At 32.7% G+C, this 25,666-nt stretch overlaps 1 protein-coding gene across 1 annotated transcript in view; it reads right to left on the bottom strand.

Moving 5' to 3' along the window:
* Positions 1-12,354: 12,354 nt before the first annotated feature.
* The window catches only part of LOC147079444 (uncharacterized), a 42,073-nt gene continuing 28,761 nt past the window's right edge, over positions 12,355-25,666 (bottom strand). The window contains exons 6-13 of the mRNA XM_085960553.1: positions 18,109-18,569; positions 16,641-16,795; positions 15,303-16,197; positions 13,868-13,952; positions 13,491-13,634; positions 13,112-13,255; positions 12,735-12,878; positions 12,355-12,501 (exon numbers count right to left, since the gene is read on the bottom strand). Of these exons, the coding sequence (XP_085816679.1) occupies positions 12,454-12,501; positions 12,735-12,878; positions 13,112-13,255; positions 13,491-13,634; positions 13,868-13,952; positions 15,303-16,197; positions 16,641-16,795; positions 18,109-18,569 (2,076 nt within the window). The 3' untranslated portion in view covers positions 12,355-12,453. The remainder of the gene's footprint in view (positions 12,502-12,734; positions 12,879-13,111; positions 13,256-13,490; positions 13,635-13,867; positions 13,953-15,302; positions 16,198-16,640; positions 16,796-18,108; positions 18,570-25,666) is intronic.

The raw sequence follows: 25,666 nt of genomic DNA on the forward strand, positions 1-25,666 counted from the left end.
CCTATATTTATTACATTTTAGAGTTTATCGACTGAAACAAATTGCCATTTGGTTCTAATTTTGACATAGAATACAACAGAAAAAATAATCTCACATTAAAACAAATAATTGAAGCTTGAAACATAAACACGTTGTTTCCCAAAAATATTGAATTGTGGACTTGTCACTTTTTGTATTAAGACGCCTCATATCGGCTATTTTCAAAATGTGTTTGCCGCTGTATTCTTCATAACCGACTTGTACCTATTTTTGTCATCATCTCTCGTTCAAGTTATTACACGTTTTCACACATGACAGTGAACATAGCATTTAGGCATATTGTGATAATATTGAAAACAAAATTTACATATGTACTTACATTATTATTTTTAAATACATTAATATTGAATGATCGTTTTTACAATCATTATATTGCAAACGTATGAACAGTCTTACTATAAGAAATTATAAATAAATACTAATATAAATAATTGAAATAGGCAGTTAGACGATACTATTCAGTATAGACTTTTATAGCATTGGGTCTAACTACTGGTACAAAACATTAACTATGAAATGATGATGGCAACTCATGCGTGTACAGTAATTCTATGACTATTACAATAAACAATTGCATGATGAAAAACATAATATAATAAGACATATTTTAGTTCAATAGATTTCTAAAAGAAAACAATTCAAAACTAATATTGAAAATGTGCCGCAGATGTGGCCATGAGATTTTACAACTTTCTTTTTAGACCAAACCAAACCAAATCTAACCTACCCCAACCTAATATTACCTCATAATATAATCTTAGTTTGTGATAATGGTGCATCAAAATGTATGAAAATTTCAAATTTTCAATCAACGATTATTGGATCGAAAAGCCGATGCACCGACAGAAAAAGGGGTTCAGCGGCAAACACATTTTGAAAACAGCCGATATAAAGGATTATTTGTTAGTTTGGGTGAGTTTAGGTTAGGTTATCCTAACAAACAATCCAGTATATCGGCTATTTTCAAAATGTGTTTGCCGCTGTAACCAGGATAACCGACTAGTACCAAAAAAATCATAAAAGCTCATGGCCACCTCTGCGGCACAATTACCACTAATATTTACTACAAAATCAAAAATAATGCTAGAGAAAGAGTTTGGATCAAGTCGAAATCACTCTCTGATTTGTATACGTCCACATATTGTGACGAAGCCATTGTCGATGCACATGAACACGATAATGTTACAACGATAATTATTTAGTGTTATGAAGTGACGGCGACGTATTTATGTTGTTGTTACGAATGAGGTTGGAAGTTGGAACACGACACGACATGGACAACCAACAAAAAAGTGACAGTGACAGATTGACATTGATATTGTTGCCAATATATTAAGATAAATGGTATTGTCACTACAATTATTACGTTCTGAATTTCTATCTTTTCTGTGTGCGATATATGAGGGGTATAGAAGCTAAGGCAGCTTTCTACCAAAACAGTGTTTTGGAGAAAAAGCTAAAAAACTAATTTAAGGTAGATAAGTTGGTACTATACGGTTATCCTGGATACATCGGCAAACACATTTTGAAAATAACCGATATACTGGATTATTTGTTAGGATAACCTAACCTAACCTAAACTAACCCAAACTAACAAATATAATCCAGCATAACGGCTATTTTCAAAATGTGTTTGCCGTTGTATCCAGGATAAACTTTAAGTTTCCAGAACTTTCTTTAAGTTTGCAGAACTTTTTGTTTTTTTTTTTCACTGTAGAAATAAGGTTAAAAAGATAATCTGTGTAATAAAAATCAGTAATATCGCTAGACTTATCAAGATATTTTAATTATAAAAGTCAATATTGCTACATTTGCTTCCAAAATTATAAGATTGTTGGTTTTGCGTCTAACTAATTGAAAGTTTGCTGTGTTTGCTTCCAAATTGTACCGAGCAGCCATTTTGTCCTGTGACTTTGGGAATAATATTGAATATAGAAGACTGCAGCCTTTGCTTCTAATGTGATGTTAAAGTAATTTTTCCACGTGCATAATGGGCAGTTCTATATTTCTGCATCCATAGGTTATTTTGCCAATTTTTCCAAGATTGCTGTCTGCTTATATGCCCCACATATTTTAATAATAATAATTATCGGTGAAAATTTTTTTATCAATGTGTGTAGTTGTCAAAATTAGATTTTAGATTTTACAATGAGTGTTGTATGATTTTTGTTTTGTGAAACAAACTATTGTATGTGATTTCATTTATTTATTTATTTGTGAAATCGTTTAATTTTGTAAAACTAAGTACTTTTCAAAAATGTTTTAAGGTTTTTTTTTGTGAGTTTTGATTATTGCAATGTACGATTACTTCCCACCCTAATAATTATTACTTATTAATAGTTGTATAGAAACAAGAATAGGTAATATTTTTATTTTCAAAAAAGATTGTGAAAAAGCTGTTTAACATAGAAAACAGCGTTTTAAAATAAAAAGTTTGTAATAAACGTAGGTACGATACTATCCCTTGTATGTAATACTATGATACAATTATTATGATAAATATGTTTTTACTTATGCGTTACTTATTAATGAATTATACGAACTACAAAATATCTATATAAACTACCTGTGCTCCTATATGGCTGTGAGACACGGCAGTGAATTCTAGTGATAAATAATTTACTTTCAAACATTTGACTATAGTATTGAATAAGATAATCTACGGTAAAAGTATTAACTTGCCTTTCAAATTCGAAAGGAAAGATACACTTAACCGCACTTTCCATGAGATCATTATTTTCGCTGGAGGTTGGAAATTTATACACAATTGTGGGCTTCGATTGCTTCATATTAGTCTATGATTGCTTCGAAGTCTGAGATGACGCCAGTGTTGCCAAGTCAAAATTTTTAATTTCAGTAGAATGTGTAAAAAAAATTCAGTAGATTCGACAAAATATCAGTAGATTTCTGTTTTAGGAAAAAAATTTCGCCGCGGGCCGCAGGTTCCCAATTTTTCATAGTCGGCTTGTTTTTTTTAGGAGAAATATTTCGCCGCGGGCCGCAGGTTCCCAGATTTTCATGGTCGGCTTGTTTTTTTTAGGAGAAATATTTCGTCGCGGGCCGCAGGTTCCCAGATTTTCATAGTCGGCTTGTTTTTTTAGGAGAAATATTTCGCCGCGGGCCGCAGGTTCCCAGATTTTCATGGTCGGCTTGTTTTTTATTTCGCCGCCGGCCGCAGGTTCCCTATTTTTCATGGTCGGCTCGTTTTTTTAGGAGAAAAAATTTCGCCGCGAGCCGCAGATTCCCAAGTTTTCAAAGATGGCTAGTTTTTTTCCCGGCTGGTGGGAATTTTGTGAAATGAAGAAATATCAGTAGATTTCAGAAAATATCAGTAGATTCAGTATATTGCCAAAAATATCAGTAGATCTACTGAAATTTCAGTAGACATGGCAACGCTGGATGACGGTGAAACAAATTCACAATAATATTCGAAGGATTTTTTTTCTATCCCTATGCCCCCACTAAAAGAGTGACGTTTATGTTTACACCAGTGTTGCCATATTTTGAAAGTGGAATTATAGTACAGTGCCTTCAAAATTATAGTATTTCGACAAAAATAATAGTACGCGTTGAGTGACCAATAATTTTCTGCATTTTCAAAAAATTAAACGTGGGGTAATTAACGTCTTGTATTTTGTAGACAAAATATCCATGAAGGGTAATTAACGTCTCGTTTTTTTAGACAAAATTCAAATGTTAAGTCAGTGGTTTCCAAACTTTATGTTACCACGACTTTGAAAAAAATCTAATCTAGGCGCCTCCCCCCCTTATTTCATTAAATAATACTGACACATTTTTAAATAGTCAACAATGTACCTACTTACGATAACAAAAATGAAAAAAAATAAACAAGATTTTACTACTTATATCACATTAATTTTTGAGGAATGTGCTTCTTTATTAGCACAGTCAATTTCAATAGTAGTCGATCCAAATTTATTATCGTTCATTGACAAATGGATTCTATCATGGGACCCACATCCTGAAGCGGACCCTCCGGGTCTTTGTTTTCTATTAATAAAATAATCTGAAAAGTGCATTAGCAAACTAACCAAGAACTCAGTAAATAGATTTTTGTTTGCTTTAATATATCTGGCGTAGAAATCATTTAAAAATGGAGGCATGGCGAACTTTTTTTCTTTTGTCATTTTGATTTCCTAAGCTCCAATTTTTTATGAATGCCTTCACTTTGTCGTTTTAAATCAGTGAATGCATTTTTTTTTTTTTTTTTTTTCGACCATACCCTGGGAAACCAAGCCATAATACGCATCTGTCTATAAAATATTTTAAATTATGCCATTAAATCATACATCATTTTTTACATACATCACTATTTAATTACCACATTTAAATAACATACTAATTATATATAATGGCCATCTAATGCGGACACAACAGTTGTGCCGTCAGCGCTGTAAGGATTTTAATGGATAGAATAATATTTTTAACTACTTACTATTATTTGGTTTAGGCAGGGTTTAATGAATTATAAAAAACTAACCAACATGTGTAATATGTATTCTTAGTTCAACGAAAACAAATAAGTATGAATGAAAAGGTGCAAACACATTATATTCTATTAAAATGTCAGTGGTAGCATTCGGCAATTGCCAGCTATTCTGCTAGGCCTATCAGCCTGAGATGGTGTCAGACGATATTGTGAAGGCCAGACTCCAGAATAGACTAAGCATATGACCCCAAATTTATATTGGCAGTGGCGACTTGCAAATCGTAAAACTGACAAATCGGCGAAATGTCAAACTGTCTGAGGTGAATGAAAATCCACTATGGTGCTGTCTACGCATACTTCACAATTATATTAATATCCAACACCGCCAAGCCGTCTGCAAGAACTAGCGAGACAGACCGGCGACCGCCAGCTGGCTCTGCTAGTACAGTATAATATTATAGTTTAGAATTGTTCCGTTGCTAGGCAGCGAATTTATTATTGTCGGCCATTTGCAATTCCTTACGTAAACAAACTATTAAACGTCATAGTGGCAGTTGTTACTTTAAAAATAAAAACAATTGAAAAAAAGGTTTTTTCTTTTTTAGCTGTCTTGAGGAAATTCAACGGTTTATCAAAAAAATATTCACTCAAATAAAATTAATATTGAATTAAGATTTTTTGTCAAAAAATTAGAGGTAATCTTCTACTTTTCCAATATTACGTATAAACACAAGACCTAGCTTTCTAATAAAAAGTTTAATGTTATTAGAAAAACGATAGATTTAACGGCACCTGCCTGATGGGATTTTTACTTTAGATGATTATTAAATAATGGGAAAGAAAATATTGATATCGTCTGTAATTTTCTATAAACACGTATCTCAAAAAACACAACTTTTCAGAAGAGGCAAATAACAACTTTATTCTCTCAGTTTTTAATTAGGAAATAAATTTTCTTCTATGAAATATCCATTTAGTATAGTTACACATATTTTCATGAAAAAAATGTTATGTTACTTCAATTTATCGCACTATACTTTCGACCGATCAGTCATATTGTCGGAGATACAAGAATGCGCTGCAACTTTACTGTGAATATTACTGCAGCAAAAACGTATCTTGACTTACGAGAAAGAGCTTAAGTACAATCATCTGTCGGAGTTCAGTATTCTGTATACTTACAAACGCATAACTCAAGATACGAGTTTATAATATTTATATAAGTCTTTTATTGTGATACGACTTTTTGTTATTGCCCAAATATATTATGTTGTAAAGTATGTTTTGAGATACGTGTTAGTGGAATATGTGCGTATTCAAATTCTGAATTCATTACATCAAACAACTCAAAACTGACAAAAATTGAGATACGTGTTTGTAGAAAATTAGCGACGATATGGTGGCGACGTTGCTCAGGCGTCTCTTGGTTTTGATTATTATCCAACATCATTAATGTACACTGTCTGATTACATGTAATTTATAACAACTACCATTATAAACTGAAAAATGACAATTATGTAGTGCTCATTTTGTAATAGATAATTTCTAAATTGTGTTAGTTTTACTACATAATCATGATTTATTAAATATGTTAATAAGTCTACACCAAATTCTTTCTTTTCTCTTCATATGATCGCATATTTATTAACATATCGCTAAAATTGTGAATGTTATGAAACTTACTTAGCATATCCATAATCACATTCTATTCTAAAAAACCTTGCAACAACTTTTGTTATCCTCTTTCTAATGAACTTAGGACTTCTACTCAATTCTAGAGTCTACAAAAACAGGATTCAACATAAATAGTGCACACCAAACTTTGTCAATCATGCTTATTTGTTTTCATTGAACTAAGAATAAAATTTGCAGATGGTGCTGGTTAGTTTTTAAAATTTAATTAAACCCTGCCAACCAAACCATAATAATTTAGGTATGTTATGGCTGATTCGACAAAAATAGTACACACTTTTTCAGTCGTACTTATTTGTTTTCATTGAAATAGGAATGCATAGTATGTTTTTTTTTTTTATTTATTGAGCCCTGTCAACTAAACCAATCCACCTAATCGATAAAAATATTCTTCCATCTATAAAATATCTAAAATAATGTATGGTTTAAAGGCATAATTTCAGATATTTTATAGATAAACAAATATTTTTTTACTTTTATCTAATATGGCTTGGATTAGGCAGGGTTTAATTGAATTTTAAAAACTAACAAACATTGTAGCCTTCGTTCAATAAAAACAAATACGTTTGACCGAATGTAGTTATGTTGGATCTTAAGAGCCGACATCCACCCTTTGCCACTGGTATTATAATAGAGATGTGGCATAAAAATTATATATATGGTGTGAATTAAAATCCACAAAGGACAAGTATAAAAGAACAGTAAGATCTTTTCATACGTTTTTGTGCTATCGTTCTCAATACAATGGAAGCGAATAAGTAAGTAGGTTTGCATGATATTTTATATATTAAGTTTGTATTGATATATTAAGTTTTTACAAATAGATATTTTCAGCCAATCAAAATAGTTGTTTTGACCGTTTCCTGAATTGAAATTTCTGCAATTATTACCGGCAAACTAGTTAGCTTAATTTATATTTATAGCGGAAATATCTATAAGTACTATAGTTTTTTAAATATGAACAACAGGATTATAAAATAAATTGGCATGTATGAGGTTGAGTATTGACAGAATTTATGTTAAATAGTTTTTAAGCAGTTCGGATCACATAATTTTATGTTGCATAAAATATAAAATTTGGAATGAAAGCATCATTTTATAATATGGAATTTGGTGGAGCAGAAATCAATATAACGAGTGATAAATATTAGTTAATGTAATTTTTTATTAACCAACTTTTGAATATAGAAAAACAATATCAAACATTAATTATTATAATATACAACAATCACAATTGTTTAGGGGAAGAGGCATGCCAACAGAGAACCAGCGGAAAAATGCGAAGCTTGCAATTTGAGATTTTTTTTCAACTGTATTAATTAATAAATATGTATCTGAAAACATTAAAAAGATTTTAAATTTTTTTTTAATTTAAAGATCAACTTACAATTGTAAAAAAAATGTAATAAAAAGTGAATTCGTTGCAGGGTCACATCTTATTATTACATTATATTTTATGGTAATATTTATTATTAAAATTTAGTTTATTAAGTTTTCAATTTTTCGTAGATTAGATTTTTGACTAACATCGTTTTAATATTCTTTATATTTATTTTAAAAAACATCAATTTTTATAAAAATATAAATGTGTATAACTTGAAATTTTTTGAAAGTTTTCATATAAATAATAAGGATTTCAAGTTATACACATTTATATTTTTATAAAAATCGATGTTTTTTAAAATAAATATAAAAAATATTAAAACGATGAATTAGTCAAAATTCTAAATGACGAAAAATTGAAAACTTAATAAACCAAATTTTAATAATAAATATGATCATAAAATATAATGTAATAATAAGATGTGACCCTGCAACGAATTCACATTTTTTTACAATTGTAAGTTTATCTTTAAATTAAAAGGTAAATAAAAATCTTTTTAATGTTTTCAGATATATATTTACAGTTGAAATTGTAAATTATCAAAAAAAAATCTCAATTTGCAAGCTTCAAAATTTTCCGCCAGGTTCTTTGCTGGCATGCCTCCCCCCTTAAACACAATTTTAGAATAATATAAAGATGACCATTATTTCAAACATAACTGTTGAAATTTATTAAACTAGAACATAAAAATATTTTAAATAGATAACTATATTAGTGACCAGTTTGAAATCTTATTTACTTAGAGTACATAATAAATACTACATAGAATAAATTTTATTGCAATAGTTTATATTAAATATAACTCTATAGCGCCAACTAGATGCTCATACTTTACCACAAGCTTGCCTGCGCAAACCGATTTGTATCGGGAAAACTGTAGCTCGTGCAAACGGAAAAGCGCTATACAACCATATCGCGCAGCTAAGTCCCTACACCGCACCGCGCAGGCAAGTCGCTACACCGCGCAGGCAAGTCGCTACACCGCATAGGCAAGTCGCTAGCGCTTATGGTAAGTACTCACTAGTACTATAGTAGTATAGCGGGAAAAAAACGAAGCTTGCAAACTGAGATTTTTTTTGATAATTTACAATTTCAACTGTAATAATTAATAAATATGTATCTGAAAACATTAAAAAGAAAAATATTTTTTATTTTAAGTCAAAGATAAACTTACAATTGTAAAAAATGTGAATTTCTTGAATTGGACCGCATCTTATTATTAAATATATTTTATGGTTATATTTATTATTAAAATTTAGTTTGTTAATTTTTCTAAGCATCGCCTAAGAGATTTTTGACTAATTCATAGTTTTAATATTTTTTATATATATTTTAAAAAACATCGATTTTTATAAAAAATCTAAATGTGTGTAAATGTCAGCAGAGAACCTAAGAAAAATACGAAGTTCCGATTCAACAAATTCACATTTTAGTACATTTTATTGTACGTTTATCTTTGACTTAAAATAAAAAATATTTTTCTTTTTAATGTTTTCAGATGCATATTTTTTATTGATTAATACAGTTGAAATTGTGAATTATAAAAAAAAATCTCAAATTGCAAGCTTCGTATTTTTCCGCAAGGTGCCTCTTTAAAAAAGCCTCAGTAAAGGCTTCACCTTAAACGCAATTTTAGAATAATATAAAGCTGAACATAATTTCAAACATAACTGTTGAAATTTATTAAACTAGAACATAAAAATATTTTAAATAGATAACTATATTAGCGACCAGTTTGAAATCTTATTTACTTACAGTACATACTAAATATTCCATATAATAAATTTTATTGCAATAGCTTATATTAAGGGGGGACATGCTCAGCGTAGGTCAAATTGGAGCTTTTATTGCATTTTCAAAGCATGATCCTGGACATTCCTTAAACGTTGTAGTAATCTATTTGTATAATTTTGAAGCCTCATTATCCTTTATATTTATTTTAAAAATTTGATGACTGCATAAAGTATTTTTATTACATAAAATAGTATTCTTTTAAACCTCTCGCTCTGATGTTTTAGAATATAGTCATATTTCAGTACATCCATGTGCAGTGGTGTTAAAATATTTTAGTTTTATTAATTTTTAAACGCATTTATAAAACCATTAGTATAATTGAAGATCTTGGCATAAAAACAACAAATGTCCACTTTTTTCAATTTTCATTTTATTGCATTTTTATATTCCCGGTGTATGATTACACACTATTGTGCAAAGATATATTTAAAAAATTTTCCTCAAATCTGCCCTCAAGAATATGCCACTTTTCTAAGAACAGCAATAGTCCAGGCATTTTTTTATAAAAACAGCAAAGGTCCAGTAGTTCTACACTTTTATCACCAGGCGGCGTTAGTAATGTTAGTATTCATTCCATACTTTTTAGTATATCTGAGCTGTCAAATTATCTTTGATTCGTTTAATTATTGCTTTTTATAACGTTTTCTTATGATTGTTTTTATATTTTATTGTGGATAGTACTAGTATATAGACATCTGAAACATCTCGAAAGAGGAAAATTAACAAAACCAAGCAACGTTTTTACCAAATGACGGTGATTTCATTTGTTGTAATGAATGTACATGATGTAATAAGGAAAATTCTGGGCCCTTCATTTTAAAATCTAAAGAAACCGGAGAAAAAGATTTTTTTAATATCAAATATAGGTTAAAACTTTGGCATTTTTTGGTAAAAATTTGCAACGTAGACAAGTTATAATGGCTGTGGGATAGATAGATAGGCTGGGATAGATAGATAGATAGGCTGTGGGATAGATTCAATGTACCTAGTGAAGAAAAATCAAATGCCAGTCACGATTGCATTTAAAACAACATTTATGATCGATTAATTCCATTGAAAGGAGCTAAGAAAAAATATATTTTAAAATTAGCTAAATATTTACTAAACCCAATAAATGCATCGTTTTATTTCCTGATAGTGAAGGTGTCAGATGAAGCTAATCGGTTTTCTTTTTTCGTGTTAACTATCAATTCATGGTGGAAATCCATTGTACACATGATTTAATTTAATAAAACACAATTTTTAGTACTTATTCCACTTTTAATAAATAAATCTGGACAGGTTTCGTCCGCCTTAGAGGGACATTTTCAACTGTTGAAAACAGTCGGCAGAAAAACAGAGGCGTCCAGATTTATTTATTAAAAGCAGATGCTAAAAAATGTGTTTTATTAAATTAAATCAATAACAATATGAAGCTAATCAGTATTAACCCGCACATGATTGAAAACATTTTTTTTAAATATTAAATTCTTGATTTTTTAGAAACATTGAAGTTGTTTGTTAATAGGTAAATAATATGTTCAAACCTTATTAAATATTGTATTATAATTTAAAAATAACAGAAATATATATTCTTTATTTTATTTAATAAAATTATAGTTTTAGTCATACTTTTTACATTTTCATCTTTTCAATTTTGCAATAAAAACAACGAAGGTCCAAAAATTGTGTAAAAACAGCAAATGTCACACTCATTCTTTTTTAAATATCTATTTACCCGAAATAAATTTAATATTTTTTTTACATCCATATAGTGAATATAAAGTTTTTGTATGATTCCTCATTATCAAATTAATAAAATACCTTTTGACAACTAAGATATTAACCCATAGCTTACGGGCCGCACAAAATTGTGTTTTTGCTTATTACTTTTGAAATGCAAATTAACACATTAATTACAAAATTAATTAAAAGGGCCCGTAAGCATTGTGTTAAGGTTTTACCCTCTTCTGAAAAAAAAGAGAAAAAGAAAAAAAATCCTACGAATAATGATTGCTTTATAATAATTATTGACCTAAGAATAAGGTAGTATTTTTTTGAAATACGCAGTTTCTTTTGGCATTTCCCAGTGGTTAAGCTAGAACATACAGCCGTACCCATAAATTGACATACAAAAACTAAAGTAGGGAATAAGATCATGTTAACGCGCATGCTTGAACATGTACCAAACCGAAAAAAAAAACTTTTTTTTTTTAAACGGTACGAAATGGCGTATTTAAAAAAAACACTACCTTATTTTTAGGTCAATAATTATTATAAAGCAATCATTATTCGTAGGATGTTTATCACACTTGAATGGTCAAAGACATAGCTTATAATAAGTATCTTTAGAATTATCTTCAAATGTGTTAATCTTGCCCATTTTTTGAATAATAAAATGCCTAATTCTTGTCAAATTTGGGATCACAGAGATTATCAATATAATTTTTTATCGTAAATATTTCACTATAATAATGTCGACATAAATTATACTGATGGTTTTATAAATGCGTGTAAACATTAATAAACGTAAAAAATCACATGGATGTACTGAAATGTGACTATATTCTAAAACATTAGAGTGAGAGGTTTAAAAGAATACTATTTTATGTAATAAAAATACTTTATGCAGTCGTCAAATGTTTAAAATAAATATAAAGGATAATAAGGCTTCAAAATTATATAAACAGATTATCTACAACGTTTAAGGAATGTCCAGGTTCATGTTTTGAAAATCCAATAAAAGCTCCATTTTGACCTATGCTGAACATGTCCACCCTTAAATATAACTCTATAGCGCCAGCTAGATGCTCATTTTTTACCACAAGCTTGCCTGCGCAAACCGATTTGTATCGGGAAAACTGTAGCTCGTGCAAACTGAAAAGTGCTATAAAAGTAATTTACACAAACTATATCGCGCAGGCAAGTCGCTATACCGCACAGGCAAGTCGCTGGAGTGAGTACACGCTTAAGTTTTTAAAATTTAGTGATATACACTCTTTTTTGTAAGCTCACATTAATTTTGATACTGCTTATGGGCTGGTTTTATAGGGGGTTTAGGGTAAGTTTAGGGGGTGGCTTATATATAACGTCACGCTCAGCACTTTTTCAGTCTCAAAGAGCGCTTGGGTTGTGTTGACTCTCCAAGCGGTGTAATTTCACCTAGACAGAAAAAGCATATTGTATTCTCCACAGAAGAACGTATGAAATGTGTTGTCATGTTAATAAATGAATTTCAATAAACCTTGAAAACAAAAACATTGGTAGTTCTACTAGGTAACTGTGCTTCCATTCTATATTATTTACTTGTTAACAAATTGGCATAATAATCCATACTCGTAACACCTGCAGTAGTTGCCTGTTTAATACAAAATATTGTTTAGAAAGAAATATACCATAAGTATCTTCATATTCATTTCCGGAGACGCGGCTGTGTTGGGCTTGAGAGTTCGCTTTCCCTCAGGAAACAGAATTTTTTTCAGACTCAAAGAGCGCTTGGAGTTTGCCGCCGTCGGAACGTCTAAGCGGTGTAATTTCTCCTAGACAGAAAAAGCATATTATATTCTCAACAGAAGAACGTATGAAATGGGTTATCATGTTAATAAATGAATTTCAATAAATCTTGAAAACAAAAACATTGGTAGTTCTACTAGGTAACTGTGCTTTCATTCTATATTATTTACTTGTTAACAAATTGGCATAATAATCCATACTCGTAACACCTGCAGTAGTTGCCTGTTTAATACAAAATATTGTTTAGAAAGAAATATACCATAAGTATCTTCATATTCATTTCCGGAGACGCGGCTGTGTTGGGCTTGAGAGTTCGCTTTCCCTCAGGAAACAGAATTTTTTTCAGACTCAAAGAGCGCTTGGAGTTTGCCGCCGTCGGAACGTCTAAGCGGTGTGATTTCTCCTAGACAGAAAAAGCATATTATATTCTCCACAGAAGAACGTATGAAATGGGTTATCATTTGTTAATAAATGAATTTCAATAAACCTTGAAAACAAAAACATTGGTAGTTCTACTAGGTAACTGTGCTTCCATTCTATATTATTTACTTGTTAACAAATTGGCATAATACTCCATACTCCTTACACTTGCAGTAGTTGCCTGTTTAATACAAAATATTGTTTAGAAAGAAATATACCATAAGTATCTTCGTCTTTATTTCCGGAGACGCGGCTTTGTTGGGCTTGAGAGTTCGCTTTCCCTCAGGAAACAGAATTTTTTTCAGACTCAAAGAGCGCTTGGAGCTTGCCGCCGTCGGAACGTCTAAGCGGTGTAATTTCTCCTAGACAGAAAAAGCATATTATATTCTCCACAGAAGAACGTATGAAATGGGTTATCATGTTAATAAATGAATTTCAATAAATCTTGAAAATAAAAACATTGGTAGTTCTACTAGGTAACTGTGCTTTCATTCTATATTATTTACTTGTTCACAAATTGGCATAATACTCCATACTCCTTACACCTGCAGTAGTTGCCTGTTTAATACAAAATATTGTTTAGAAAGAAATATACCATAAGTATCTTCGTCTTCATTTCCGGAGACGCGGCTTTGTTGGGCTTGAGAGTTCGCTTTCCCTCACGAATCAGACTGATGTCCCTACAATAAAAACAAACCATCCAACATAATCGTATTATTATTTTATTTATTTAACACTGAATATACACAAGATTTAAGAATGTAAGATTCTTCATTATAGAAGATACACGTTAAAAAATATGTTCAGAAAATATACGTTCCAGGTGAGTTTTTTATATAATATGTTACTCGGTGAGTGGGTAACTGCTGGATAAATGGTGTCATACAGTGGTACCTAAGGGGCACTACTAGAGTGTGACAGAATATCTGGTTCAAAGCATTTTCGCGATTTGTATCCAGGTTAATCCTGATAGGTTGAATAAATGGCCAACAACTATTTCTCAGCCAACGGAAATGTGAATATCAACAAAACAAACCCGACATCTCAAATCTTGCACATAGATTTAACCTTATTTACTTTGTAGTAACAACAAAATTCATTCTAAACTTCCCAATTAATACAAACCTTATTAACTATTTTTTTTATTCAACGAATAATTCACAAGAATTAAGAATGTACCATTCTAATTATTGAGCATACATAATTTTGAAAAACACTTCTGAGAAAATGTGTTATAACCAATAGAAAAAAAATTTGAAGAAAGTAAGCCACCTTCGGCTGGAATTTGTTGCAATTAGTATGTCGCCTTGTAGCATAGATGATAATGCGCGGACGGAGCGTAAATCTAAGAGATGCTGGTTCGATTTCAGCCTTACTTTTTTCAAAAAGATTTTTTCTATTGGTTGTAATATATTTTGTCAGAAGTGTTTTTCAAAATTATGTATGTTCAAACCTTATTATCTCTTCCTCGTCATCATTTTCAGTACCCTCTTCCTTAGACGTCGAAGCAACATTTGTCACACTATGATCTATGATCAAACCTTGAAACGAAAATTTCATGTTTTCCCGAATCCCAATCTATGAGTTTTACTCTGTATTACGGATATAAGTAATATACTCATATTAATAATTACAAGATTAAAAGAACTTTTTATATACCACATTTTTAAATTCTGTTGAATCATATAAACTTGACAATTCTATATGTTAATAAATACTTTTTTTAATTTTTTTTTATGAATTATCCCATAAACTTAAAAGAAAATGATCAAATACGTAATAAAGAGAGCAATTATAAGAAATTTCCAAACATTTATGAATTAACTGAAAATTAATTCAATTCTGCCTAAAAATGGCTAAAAGTATTAAAAGAATGCATTGTCATCATGTTCTGATATATTCTAAAAGTTTGAAATTTCTAGCTAGTCGGGAAGTTAGTTAAAAATCGATTGCAAGATTTGCACTGGACAAACAAGAAAACGAGCTAATAAAAACATGGTAACATAGGTAAAAAAATAAAGATCAAATACTTTTTTTGTTTCGAAGGAGTGGCATTTGTGTTGGCATGCGATTTTTGTGTGTCCTCGCCAAAGCCGCTCTCTGTTGCCGTCACTTCGACAACGTTCTCCGCTGTTAGATTCCCCTGCATATCTTCGGAGTAATGAGAACCACGATTTGGTCGGATGGAATTCGAGGATTCTTCATCGCTGTCGTAGCTCAATACGTCTGGACACGGTGACAGCGAGAGCACTGCTTCGGATTTTTCAAAGTTAGTCCACGACATATGTGAATATACTAAACAACTATCAGCCGGCTTGATGTTCCGTTTCTTGGGGCAAGCTTTCCTCTCACGTTTGATTTTAACAGAGATGTTTGGTTTGCCATTGGAAAGCTGCGATTCATCTTTTGAGGACTGCCTTATCTTGACGAGTTTCTTTTTTGTTTTTTGGTCTGCAGGTTTTTGTCTTCTTCTTGACCTTCTCTCCGCTGTTAGATTCACCTGCATATCTTCGGAGTAATGAGAACCACGATTTGGTCGGATGGAATTCGAGGATTCTTCATCGCTGTCGGAGCTCAATACGTCTGGACACGGTGACAGCGAGAGCACTGCTTCGGATTTTTCAAAGTTAGTCCACGACATATGTGAATATACTAAACAACCATCAGCCGGCTTGATGTTCCGTTTCTTGGGGCAAGCTTTCCTCTCACGTTTGATTTTAACAGAGGTGTTCGGTTTGCCATTGGAAAGCTGCGATTCATCTTTCGAGGACTGCCTTTTCTTGACGAGTTTCTTTTTTGTTTTTTGGTCTGCAGGTTTTTGTCTTCTTCTTGACCTTCTCCCTTTCTTATTTCTCTTCTTCTCCATTTCCTTCAGCAAGGCTTCTAAAGCTTCTATCTCTTCCTTGTCCACAAAATGCTTGTAGCCTTAGGAAACGATCAAAACTTTTGGTTAACAAATATTCAAAATAAATCATTTACCGACCAATCGATTATAAAAATATTACACCTGTCAGTTCAGCGTCCAAAGCAATTATGGGCGAATGATGAAAAAATCTATGTAATGACTATGATAAGAATTCATTTGTTCGAAAGAACTTTTTGTAATAGGTTCAAAAAATGACTCATGTTTTCTTTGACATGGAACTTTCGCTAATTTGTTAAGATAGTTTGACGAATTGACAAAGAAGCATTCAGAGATGAACTGGGTCTCATACAAAGCTGTTTTTTAAAATGCAACATCTGTGGCTATATTTATTTGGTCTGACATACAATGGAAAGCTCATGAGAAAACGTATTCGACGATATGAAGGATATTCATAGTAAAACTGAAGATTTTGAACAATATCAATAGGTGGGTGAATGTGTACCTACTTCAATACCCTCATAGATGTCGAATTTTTCTGGTTCCTTCATCTCATAATTGCTGTAATCCAAGTGGAGATATTCAAGGTCTTTTTTGAAAACATGCGTTCCAGAATGTGTGTCGGCCATGTACTGGACACAGTGTCCGGAGAGCACCTCCCTATTCAACAAAAATCATCATTAATAACAAGACTGAGAGTGGACTGCAAAACCAGACACGGAAAAGTACTAATAAGACATTGACATTTTTATTGATTCATTTCTAAATATGGAAGTAACCAGTAATATTGATAACGATGAATTCACACTAAAGGTAACACCCCCCCCCCGCTGGAGATACGTTCTGGACATGGTCGCGATCAACGGGGGGAGGGATTCCCTCGATTGGCCTCTCTACGTTTATTGTGCAAAATTTGCGATTACATATTGTCAAGTAATGCAACACAGTCACGTTTTAGAGCACTCACTCGCTCGCTTGTAATCTTGGTCTTTCTTTTCTAACAACTCCATGCATTGATTGTGAAGAGAAAGGGCCTTTTCAATGGTTTTAACACTTAACTTTCGCACAGGTTCAGGTTCGGAGACGTCATTTTCTAGGGACGTATGGCAGTCCATTTCCTGCAGCGCTTCATTCAAGGGTTCGTCGTGTGATTTTAACAAAGACTGAATATCATCTACATCAAAACCTTCGATGCCTCCAGATATGGCTATAAGACTAATCTATTCGATAATATTTTGAATATCATTTTCATAATTCAGTGAACTTCAACAATTTCACTGAACCTTTTCCAAACACCCTTCATACACGACTGGTTGACTTCATTCCAAGCTTTCTTGTCGATGTTTCTGATAGCTTTCATAATACATATTAAATTGTTTCCACCAAACCCACATGGCATCTTTATCACCTCCATCAGTTTCTTCAATGAGTTGGGAGAATAAGAGTTGGACAATCCTCGGATGCTTTAAATCCAGAAGCAGTCTTCTCCTCTATGGAAATAAACGGCGGTGTTGGCATTCGTTTCCAATAGAATCCTGTCTCATCCACATTAAAAATTAAATTTGGTGGATAATTTCCTCTTTCCACAATTTCCAGTTTTAAAAAAGATCACGATATATAACGAATCCGCACTCAATAACTTAAGGTTTTCCCAGAGCCAGGGCCAGGCCATGATGGCCCTATACCACATACCACTCATGACACATGGACTACATTCTAACTTTACATGGTCAAATAAAGCATTCATAGTTAAACACCACATGTATGCAAAAAAACCAAAACCTTTAATTAAAAATAATTATTTAAATAACACATTATGTTTTTTCATTTTATTTATCTGAAATGCAACTTTTTTTAAAGAATTGAGCATATTTTGTAGCGTATATTATGTATTTAAATCCAAAAGGTTCAACACCAATGATTGACACCTATGATACTGATATTTTAATAATTAGTAACAAAACGAAACTAACCAGCTGGGACTGTTCCACGTGAGCATCCACAAACGAGGACTGCTGAGCAAAACCACCAAATCTTTGCAAAGATCCACATCGATTCCTAGACACTCCCCTTCCAGCAGCGAGTTTAAAACGGCTTCACTGATGGTACCGCCGCCCTCGATCGATTCGCTGCGGTCATTATTTTTGGCTGGCACGATGTTCTCCTTTTCCATGGTTGTCCAACATTTTTCAACCAGGCTGTAGTGCTCCTTGGAGGGGTGGAGAGAAAAGGCGGTGAGGGTGCACTCGGCGGAGACGCCCATGCTGAATGACATGTATTGGCTGAGTGCAAGGAACCACGACGCGAGCAGCTTCTGACAACTCAAGGTGAGGGCTTCATTTTCATCCGATTTTACTTGCTCGAGCTCATTCAAACCTTTGGTCAGAACTTTAATGTACAGTTCGCAGATGAGCGGTAACATATCTCTTCCAAACTGAAAACAAAGAAAGTGTTCATCATAAACCAGATGTTTTTAAAGTGTTTGCCATAGGTAGCTGTAACAAAAATGTATGTATTTGTTTTGCTTAAGACTCAACATGAATCGAGATATGATACATGTGGCCAGTTTGATTCCAAGATTTGATATACCCATCCTAAGTGCCATAAAAAAAACTGAAACCACAAATAAAGCAATTCAAATATATTCAATTAGTTATTTCAAATTTTAAGGACCCTATGCATAAGTGCATTATGTAGGCAATTTTTGGGCGCATAATACATAAAGAACACATAATATGCATTTAAAAACATGAAAATATGCACTAATACCGAAGAAATGTGCAGTTAAAAATGTAAATACCCAATTCACCCAATATTACTGATAAAAATTGAATAACAAATTAATAATCGTAATCAATATAATACAATAAAAAAAACACTAATAATCAATATAAAGTTAAGTACAAATAATTGAATAAGAAATGCAATGTATACCAAATACAACTTTAATAAACAAAACCGACATACTTAACTATTCCTAAATACTATTTGCTGTTTTTTTTTGTCCAAACAAAAGTTACAATATTTTTTTCAATATTGTGCTCTCACATTAAATTTTTTCGCATATCCATCAGTATTTTGTTTATATGCGGAAAACGATCTCAACGTCCACATAGGTGATTGAGCAAAATTTAAATAAATGTGCCTGAATTGACTTCACTTTTTCTGATAAATCTACAGCTCAGAGATGCCGTTAAAAATGCAAGAGCAACTACACTATTTACCTGCCTAATTTAGTTACATTTCGATAAAATAATAAAAAACAACTAAAATTATAAATGCAAAAGCCATAAAATATGCATTTATTTATGAAATATGTACGATTGTCTCAAATATGCTCTAACGCAGTGGTTCTTAAACGGTGCACCGCCAGCTTGTTGCAAGTGCACCGCGAAAAAAATGATAAATGCAGAAAAATCCGCGAAATAGTGAAAACCGAAAAAGTCCTTCGCGAAATTATGAAAGCCGACGAAAGATCGATCTAATGTTATTTCGATTTTGCCGAATCAATCGCACGTAATTATTTCCGCTATAACAGAACATTTAACTTTATTGGAAGAAAATATTGCACATTACTTTCCTTTCTTAAATATTGGAGAAATTTTGGATTTCTGTCCAAGATGAATATCCAGCTCTCTACATGAGGGCACTGAAAATCTTATTACAGTTTTCAACATCATAATATTTGTGTGAGCTCAGTTATTCAACCATAACTAAACTATTAAAACGAGAAAGACTTACTTTTACGTAACATGTACTTAAAAGAATTTTTTTTTATTTTTTAAATGGTACATGTTCAAACACGCGTGTTACTATGATCTTACTCCCTACTTCATTTGTCGTTTGTCAATTTATGGCTACAGCTGTACGTCGTAGCTAAGCCACTGGGAAATGCAAATAGAAATGGCGTATTTCAAGAAAATACTACCTTATTCTTAGGTGAATAATTATTATAAAGCAAACATTATTCGTCGAATGTTTATCACATTTCAATGGTCAAAGACATAGCTTATAATCCGTATCTTTAAAACTATCTTTAAATGTGTAAATCTTGCCCATTTTTTGAATAATAAAATGCCAAATTCTTGTCAAATTTGGGATCACAGAGATTATCAATATAATTTTTTATCGTAAATATTTCACTATAATTATGTCGATATACATTATACTGATGGTTTTATAAATGCATTTAAAAATTAATAAATCTAAAAAATCTTAACACGACTGCACAGTTATGTACTGAAATATGACTATATTCTAAAACATTAGAGCGAGAGGTTTAAAAGAATACTATTTTATGTAATAAAAATACTTTATGCAGTCATCAAATGTTTATTTGTATTAAATACCGATTACCTACACAAATATAAACAACTAGCAGTATTATTAAAATTATTGAAACCAATGTTGTTTTGTATCCCATTCATCACGTCATTATGATCAATTTTAAATATTTTTTTGTCCCGCACTTGTTTTGAAATGTGTCACGTGTCAGGATTGGTTATGAGTGGAATCACGGGTATAAGATCAGATTATTTGACAATTATCAAAAATGTTACATAATAAGTGCAGACAGGCCATGCGTGGTTAACAATGATTTTTTTTGCTACATGGAAGAAAATTAATGTTACTTTACTATAAATGAAAGTTTTATTACTTTTATTTTATGTATAAATGTTTTCATATTTTCAATCTCCCGTTGATAAGGTTCAAATAGTAGATACACTGGATCCACGGTACATGCATTTATCCAAATAAATCACTGGATATTTGATCCAAAGATGATTTATTCCCAGGGTTCGAAATAGACCGGAACGCACCGGAGCGCCGTTCCTGTTCATGAAATTCTAAAAGATACTGTTCCGGCGCGTGGATTCTTTAAAAATTGCGTTCCGTTTCGTGTTATTGAGATAATATTGTATGTAGGTATGTAGTTTTTAAGGTTGTTCTTAAAATTTAATATTAACGAAGTAACATTTTGCCGGGCGCGCAAGAATAAAAATATCTATGTTTAGTCGTAGTAGATTTTTGGGTTTCCACCATGTGTCCTTCTTCCTTCTTTACTCGACGTTTCGGGCTCGTTGCAGAGACCATTATCAAGAGATGATATGTTTTATGATAATGTAGTGTAGGTATGTGTAGTAAATGTAGTAAAAGGTATGTGTAGGGTATGTGTAGTAGTAATCTGTCAATCGTTACGACCAGGGATACTTAAGGGATATTTCATTTGAAATGCACAGGTAGGTACAATAACGATTGGCAAAAAGAGGCTACTATGCATGTCATATAGATTAAATATTTATTTATGTATTTATATATATATTTTTAGAATTATTAATAACCATGTCCTTGCTTTTTTGTATGTTTTTTTGTAAGTTTGTTAGTAATTTTGAACAATCACAAATACACAGGCTTTGAGAAAAACACATAAATATTGTGTCCTCACCGGCATTCGAACCCAGAGCTCTCGGGTGGAAGGCCAGCGCCTTACACACTGCACCACGAGAGCCTTATAAATATTTATACAAAATTGCTGATTAAAAATTTAGAGATATTTTACACCATATGATAAATTTTAATATGTGTGGGTATTATCTATTGGCTTGTATTTTGTTATTAAACCTCCAATAAATTTGGTAATCAAATCACAATATGAATAATATGATTGACGGTCCTAAAATATTATCCATAATAATGGGATGGTCATTAACTCTGCCTAGGGGCGATATTTTCAGAACATCTCGTAGGGTAGGTAGGTAATGCACTGTTTAGGTGTACCATACGTTAAGAAGCGGCAAACAGGCAATGAATAAAAAGAGCATATTATAATTTTTCGAAGAACTGTTTCATGGGAAAAAAATTTGCCTGCGGCACTGACAAGATATTTATATTATTTATTATTTTTTGATTAGTCCTACAAGGTCTATAATATAGTATAGGCTGTTCGGACTTCAGATGTGCCCCAAATTTATAATTTTTTACCCTTACAAGCAGGGCTGAATTTACCAAAGGACTAAAGGGGCTTCAGGTCCGGGACCCTAAATTAGTAAACAAAAGAACCTTGCAGCGAAGGAATACACAAATGTTAAAAATGAGCCCAATTCTAAGAACATTGATGAAAAATAAGTGATTTTGCAAAAAATGAGTAGGGATTTAAAAAAAACTACATTTTATTGTGGTATTGGGGGGGGGGGGGGTAATGTGTATTAGCGCAGGGCCCCTTCAAGCGTAAATGAAACTTTAATTACTAGGCATATTGCCCTTATGATATCCGAAAAATATCTAACCACTTTGATATTTTTGGATTATTCAACACTTTGGTTCGTAAGATTTTCTATTTCGAGCACTGTCTATGCCACTTAATTAATGGTTACTCAATTTGTATTGCTCAAATTTCATGCTACAGTACTCTCTCAGTAATCCGCCACCCCAAAAACTAGACGTATCCAATTAGTGAAAACGGCGGATTATTATTATTTATATTATATTATATTATATTTATTTAAAGTGATAAATCGGGGAACGGTTAATGCGGAATTATTTAACATTGTGCTTATGGGTGTTTGGCGGGACTTTCAAAAATGTACGATCCATGTGGGAAAACGATTTATGTGAGAACGGTAGATCGAGGTTCCACTGTACTGATTTTTGAAAACGGCGAATTTTATTGATTTAAAATGTTAAAAAAAGAAGCCTTCCAGAAAATGGATATGGCGAAGCCCAGCAAAATGAACCAGCGAAATCGTCTACATCGTCACCGACAAGAAGGATATTTTTCTAGACTGCACAGTCATTAACAGATTTAATACTGGCAGCAACCACTGAATGGTAAGGTGTAAAGTACCATTTCAACAAGAGCTGGAGAACAGGCTTGCGGCTTTCCAGGCTGAAAATGACCCCATCTCCCTACAAAACACCGAGGCAATAACAAAAATCATTATAGAATCTTCGGAAGAGACAGTGGCTACAGTGGTTGAACGAGTAAGCAAACTTTCAAAGGAAACGTTGGATCTTATGAAGCTGCGTAGGAGTACGAAAAGCGAGTAACAATCTTGCAAATGATCTCGAGTACTCCAAGCTGTGCAAAACTCTACGTAAAAACATACGAGAAGATCTTCGTAAGTTCAATATGAACCTTGTAGAATCAATTGTTGCGTCAGGAAGGAGCTTACATAAGAACAAGCAGCATCTGTCAATAGGGAGACGGCAGATCACGACACTAAAAGCGCAAGATGGAAGTATCGTGCGTAACTGGGATCATCTACTGGACACTGTTGTAGAGTTTTACAGCGCTCTATACAAAGATGACACTGACATCAATTCAGATCTTACGGTGAACGGAGAATATGGAGATCCTCTTCCCGAGGTTACTACCACAGAGGTGGAATATGCTATAATGTGCATGAAGAGTGGGAAAGCCCCGGGAGAAGATGGGCTGACTATCGATGTTCTCAAACGGGCCGGGAGGACGGTGAGCGAAGTGCTCGCACGTCTGTTCACGGCTTGTCTGCACGAAGAGAACATCCCAGAGTCATGGAAAAATGCTTCCATTATTATTCTCCATAAGAAAGGAGACAATGAAGATCTGAAAAACTATCGACCAATTAGTCTACTGCCAATTCTGTATAAGGTTTTCACGAAAATACTCTCAAACCGTCTCGAAACAGTTCTAGACGTGAACCAACCAAGAGAGGAAGCCGGATTCAGAAGAGGCTACAGTACTATGGATCATATACAGGTTGTCAGGGAAATCATAGAGCGCTACCAGGAATACAAACTGCTATTATATCTTCGTTTTATAGACTATGAAAAGGCGTTTGATTCCATCAAAAAATTCTCAATTATAGACGCCCTTAGCAACCAACGAATTTCCAGGCGCTACATAAACATATTGAACAGTATATACAGTGATGCCACAGCATGCGTGAAACTCCACAAACGGTCGTGTAAATTCCCCATTAAAAAAGGTGTCCGGCAAGGTGATACCATTTCACCTAAACTATTCACCGCTACTCTTGAGGACTTATTTAGGAAACTTGATTGGGAGGAAAAAGGTGTTCCAATTAATGGGGAGCACCTCAGTCACCTGCCCTTTGCAGATGATATTGTTATACTCTCACAAGACCTGAAAGACCTCCAAGGTAGAATGCAAGAACTCGCGGATGTCAGTCAAACGGTCGGTCTAAAGATAAATGTCTCAAAGACAAAAGTGATGAGGAACTGTTTTTCGGATCCTGCGATTATCTGTATTTATGGCACCCAACTCGAGCAAGTCAGCAGCTACAGCAGGTGTCCATAGACGGAAGCATGCACAATGAAATTGTTCGAAGAACAAAGCTGGGATGTAGTGCTTTCGGACGTCTGGATAGTATCTTCAAGAGTGACCTACCATTATTTTTTAAGCATAGGGTGTTCAACCAATGTGTGCTACCCGTGCTCACATATGGCTGCGAGACGTGGACCCTCACCACGAGAGATGTCCAAAGGCTAAGAGTCGCACAGCGAAGCATGGAGAGGTGTATGTTGGGCATCACGCGAGAGGACCGTAAGAGACACGAATGGGTTAGGTAGCAGACAGGAGTACGCGATGTAATAGACGTTGCCAAACAGCTGAAATGGAGATGGGAGGGGTACATTGCTCGCCGAAAGGACGGCCGCTGGACAAATGCTGTCATCCATTGGTACCCAAGCCGCTGGATTGACGAACTGGTAAAGTTCGGCGGAAATACGTGGCAGCGAACGACACAGGACACAAGAGAATTGGAGAAAGCTTGGGGAGGCCTTTATCCAGCAGTGGATTGACCCCGGCTGATGATGATACCTTGATTACTTGGCCAAAGTCATTTCCACTTCCCTGACGGTTTCTCAATACAGTTTCTCAATTTCACTAAGTCCCAAAAGTAGTATAGCTTCAAAAAATGTGAATTTTTTACATATTTAATTCCCCAGTTACATTATATTTTAAGGTCATATTTATTATAAAAATTTAGTTTATTAAGTTTTCAATTTTAACAAATATATGTTAAGGCGAATTCTTCACTGAGCCTTTTTTAAAGAGGCACCTAGCGGAAAAATACGAAGCTTGCAATTTGAGACATTTTTTTGATTATTTACAATTTCAACTGTATTAATGAATAAATATGTATCTGAAAACATTAAAAATAAAAATATTTTTTATTTTAAGTCAAAGACAAACTTACAATTGTAAAAAATGTAATAAAATGTGAATTTGTTCTATCGGTCCGCACCCTATTATTACATATATTTTATGGTCATATTTATTATGAAAATTTAGTTTATTAAGTTTTCTAAGCATCACCTAAGCGATTTTTGACTAATTCATAGTTTTAATATTTTTTATATCTATTTTAAAAAACATCGATTTTTATAAAAAATATAAATGTGTATAACTTGAAATCCTTTTTATTTATATCAAATCAATTATTTTTATAAATATAAATAAAATATTTATATCAATATAAATAAAAAGGATTTCAAGTTATACACATTTATATTTTTTATAAAAATCGA

This window comes from Rhyacophila brunnea, unplaced genomic scaffold, assembly GCF_057557595.1.
Source record: "Rhyacophila brunnea isolate RB1 unplaced genomic scaffold, BYU_Rbru_1.0 scaffold_1, whole genome shotgun sequence".
Classification (NCBI taxonomy): Eukaryota; Metazoa; Arthropoda; class Insecta; order Trichoptera; family Rhyacophilidae; genus Rhyacophila; species Rhyacophila brunnea.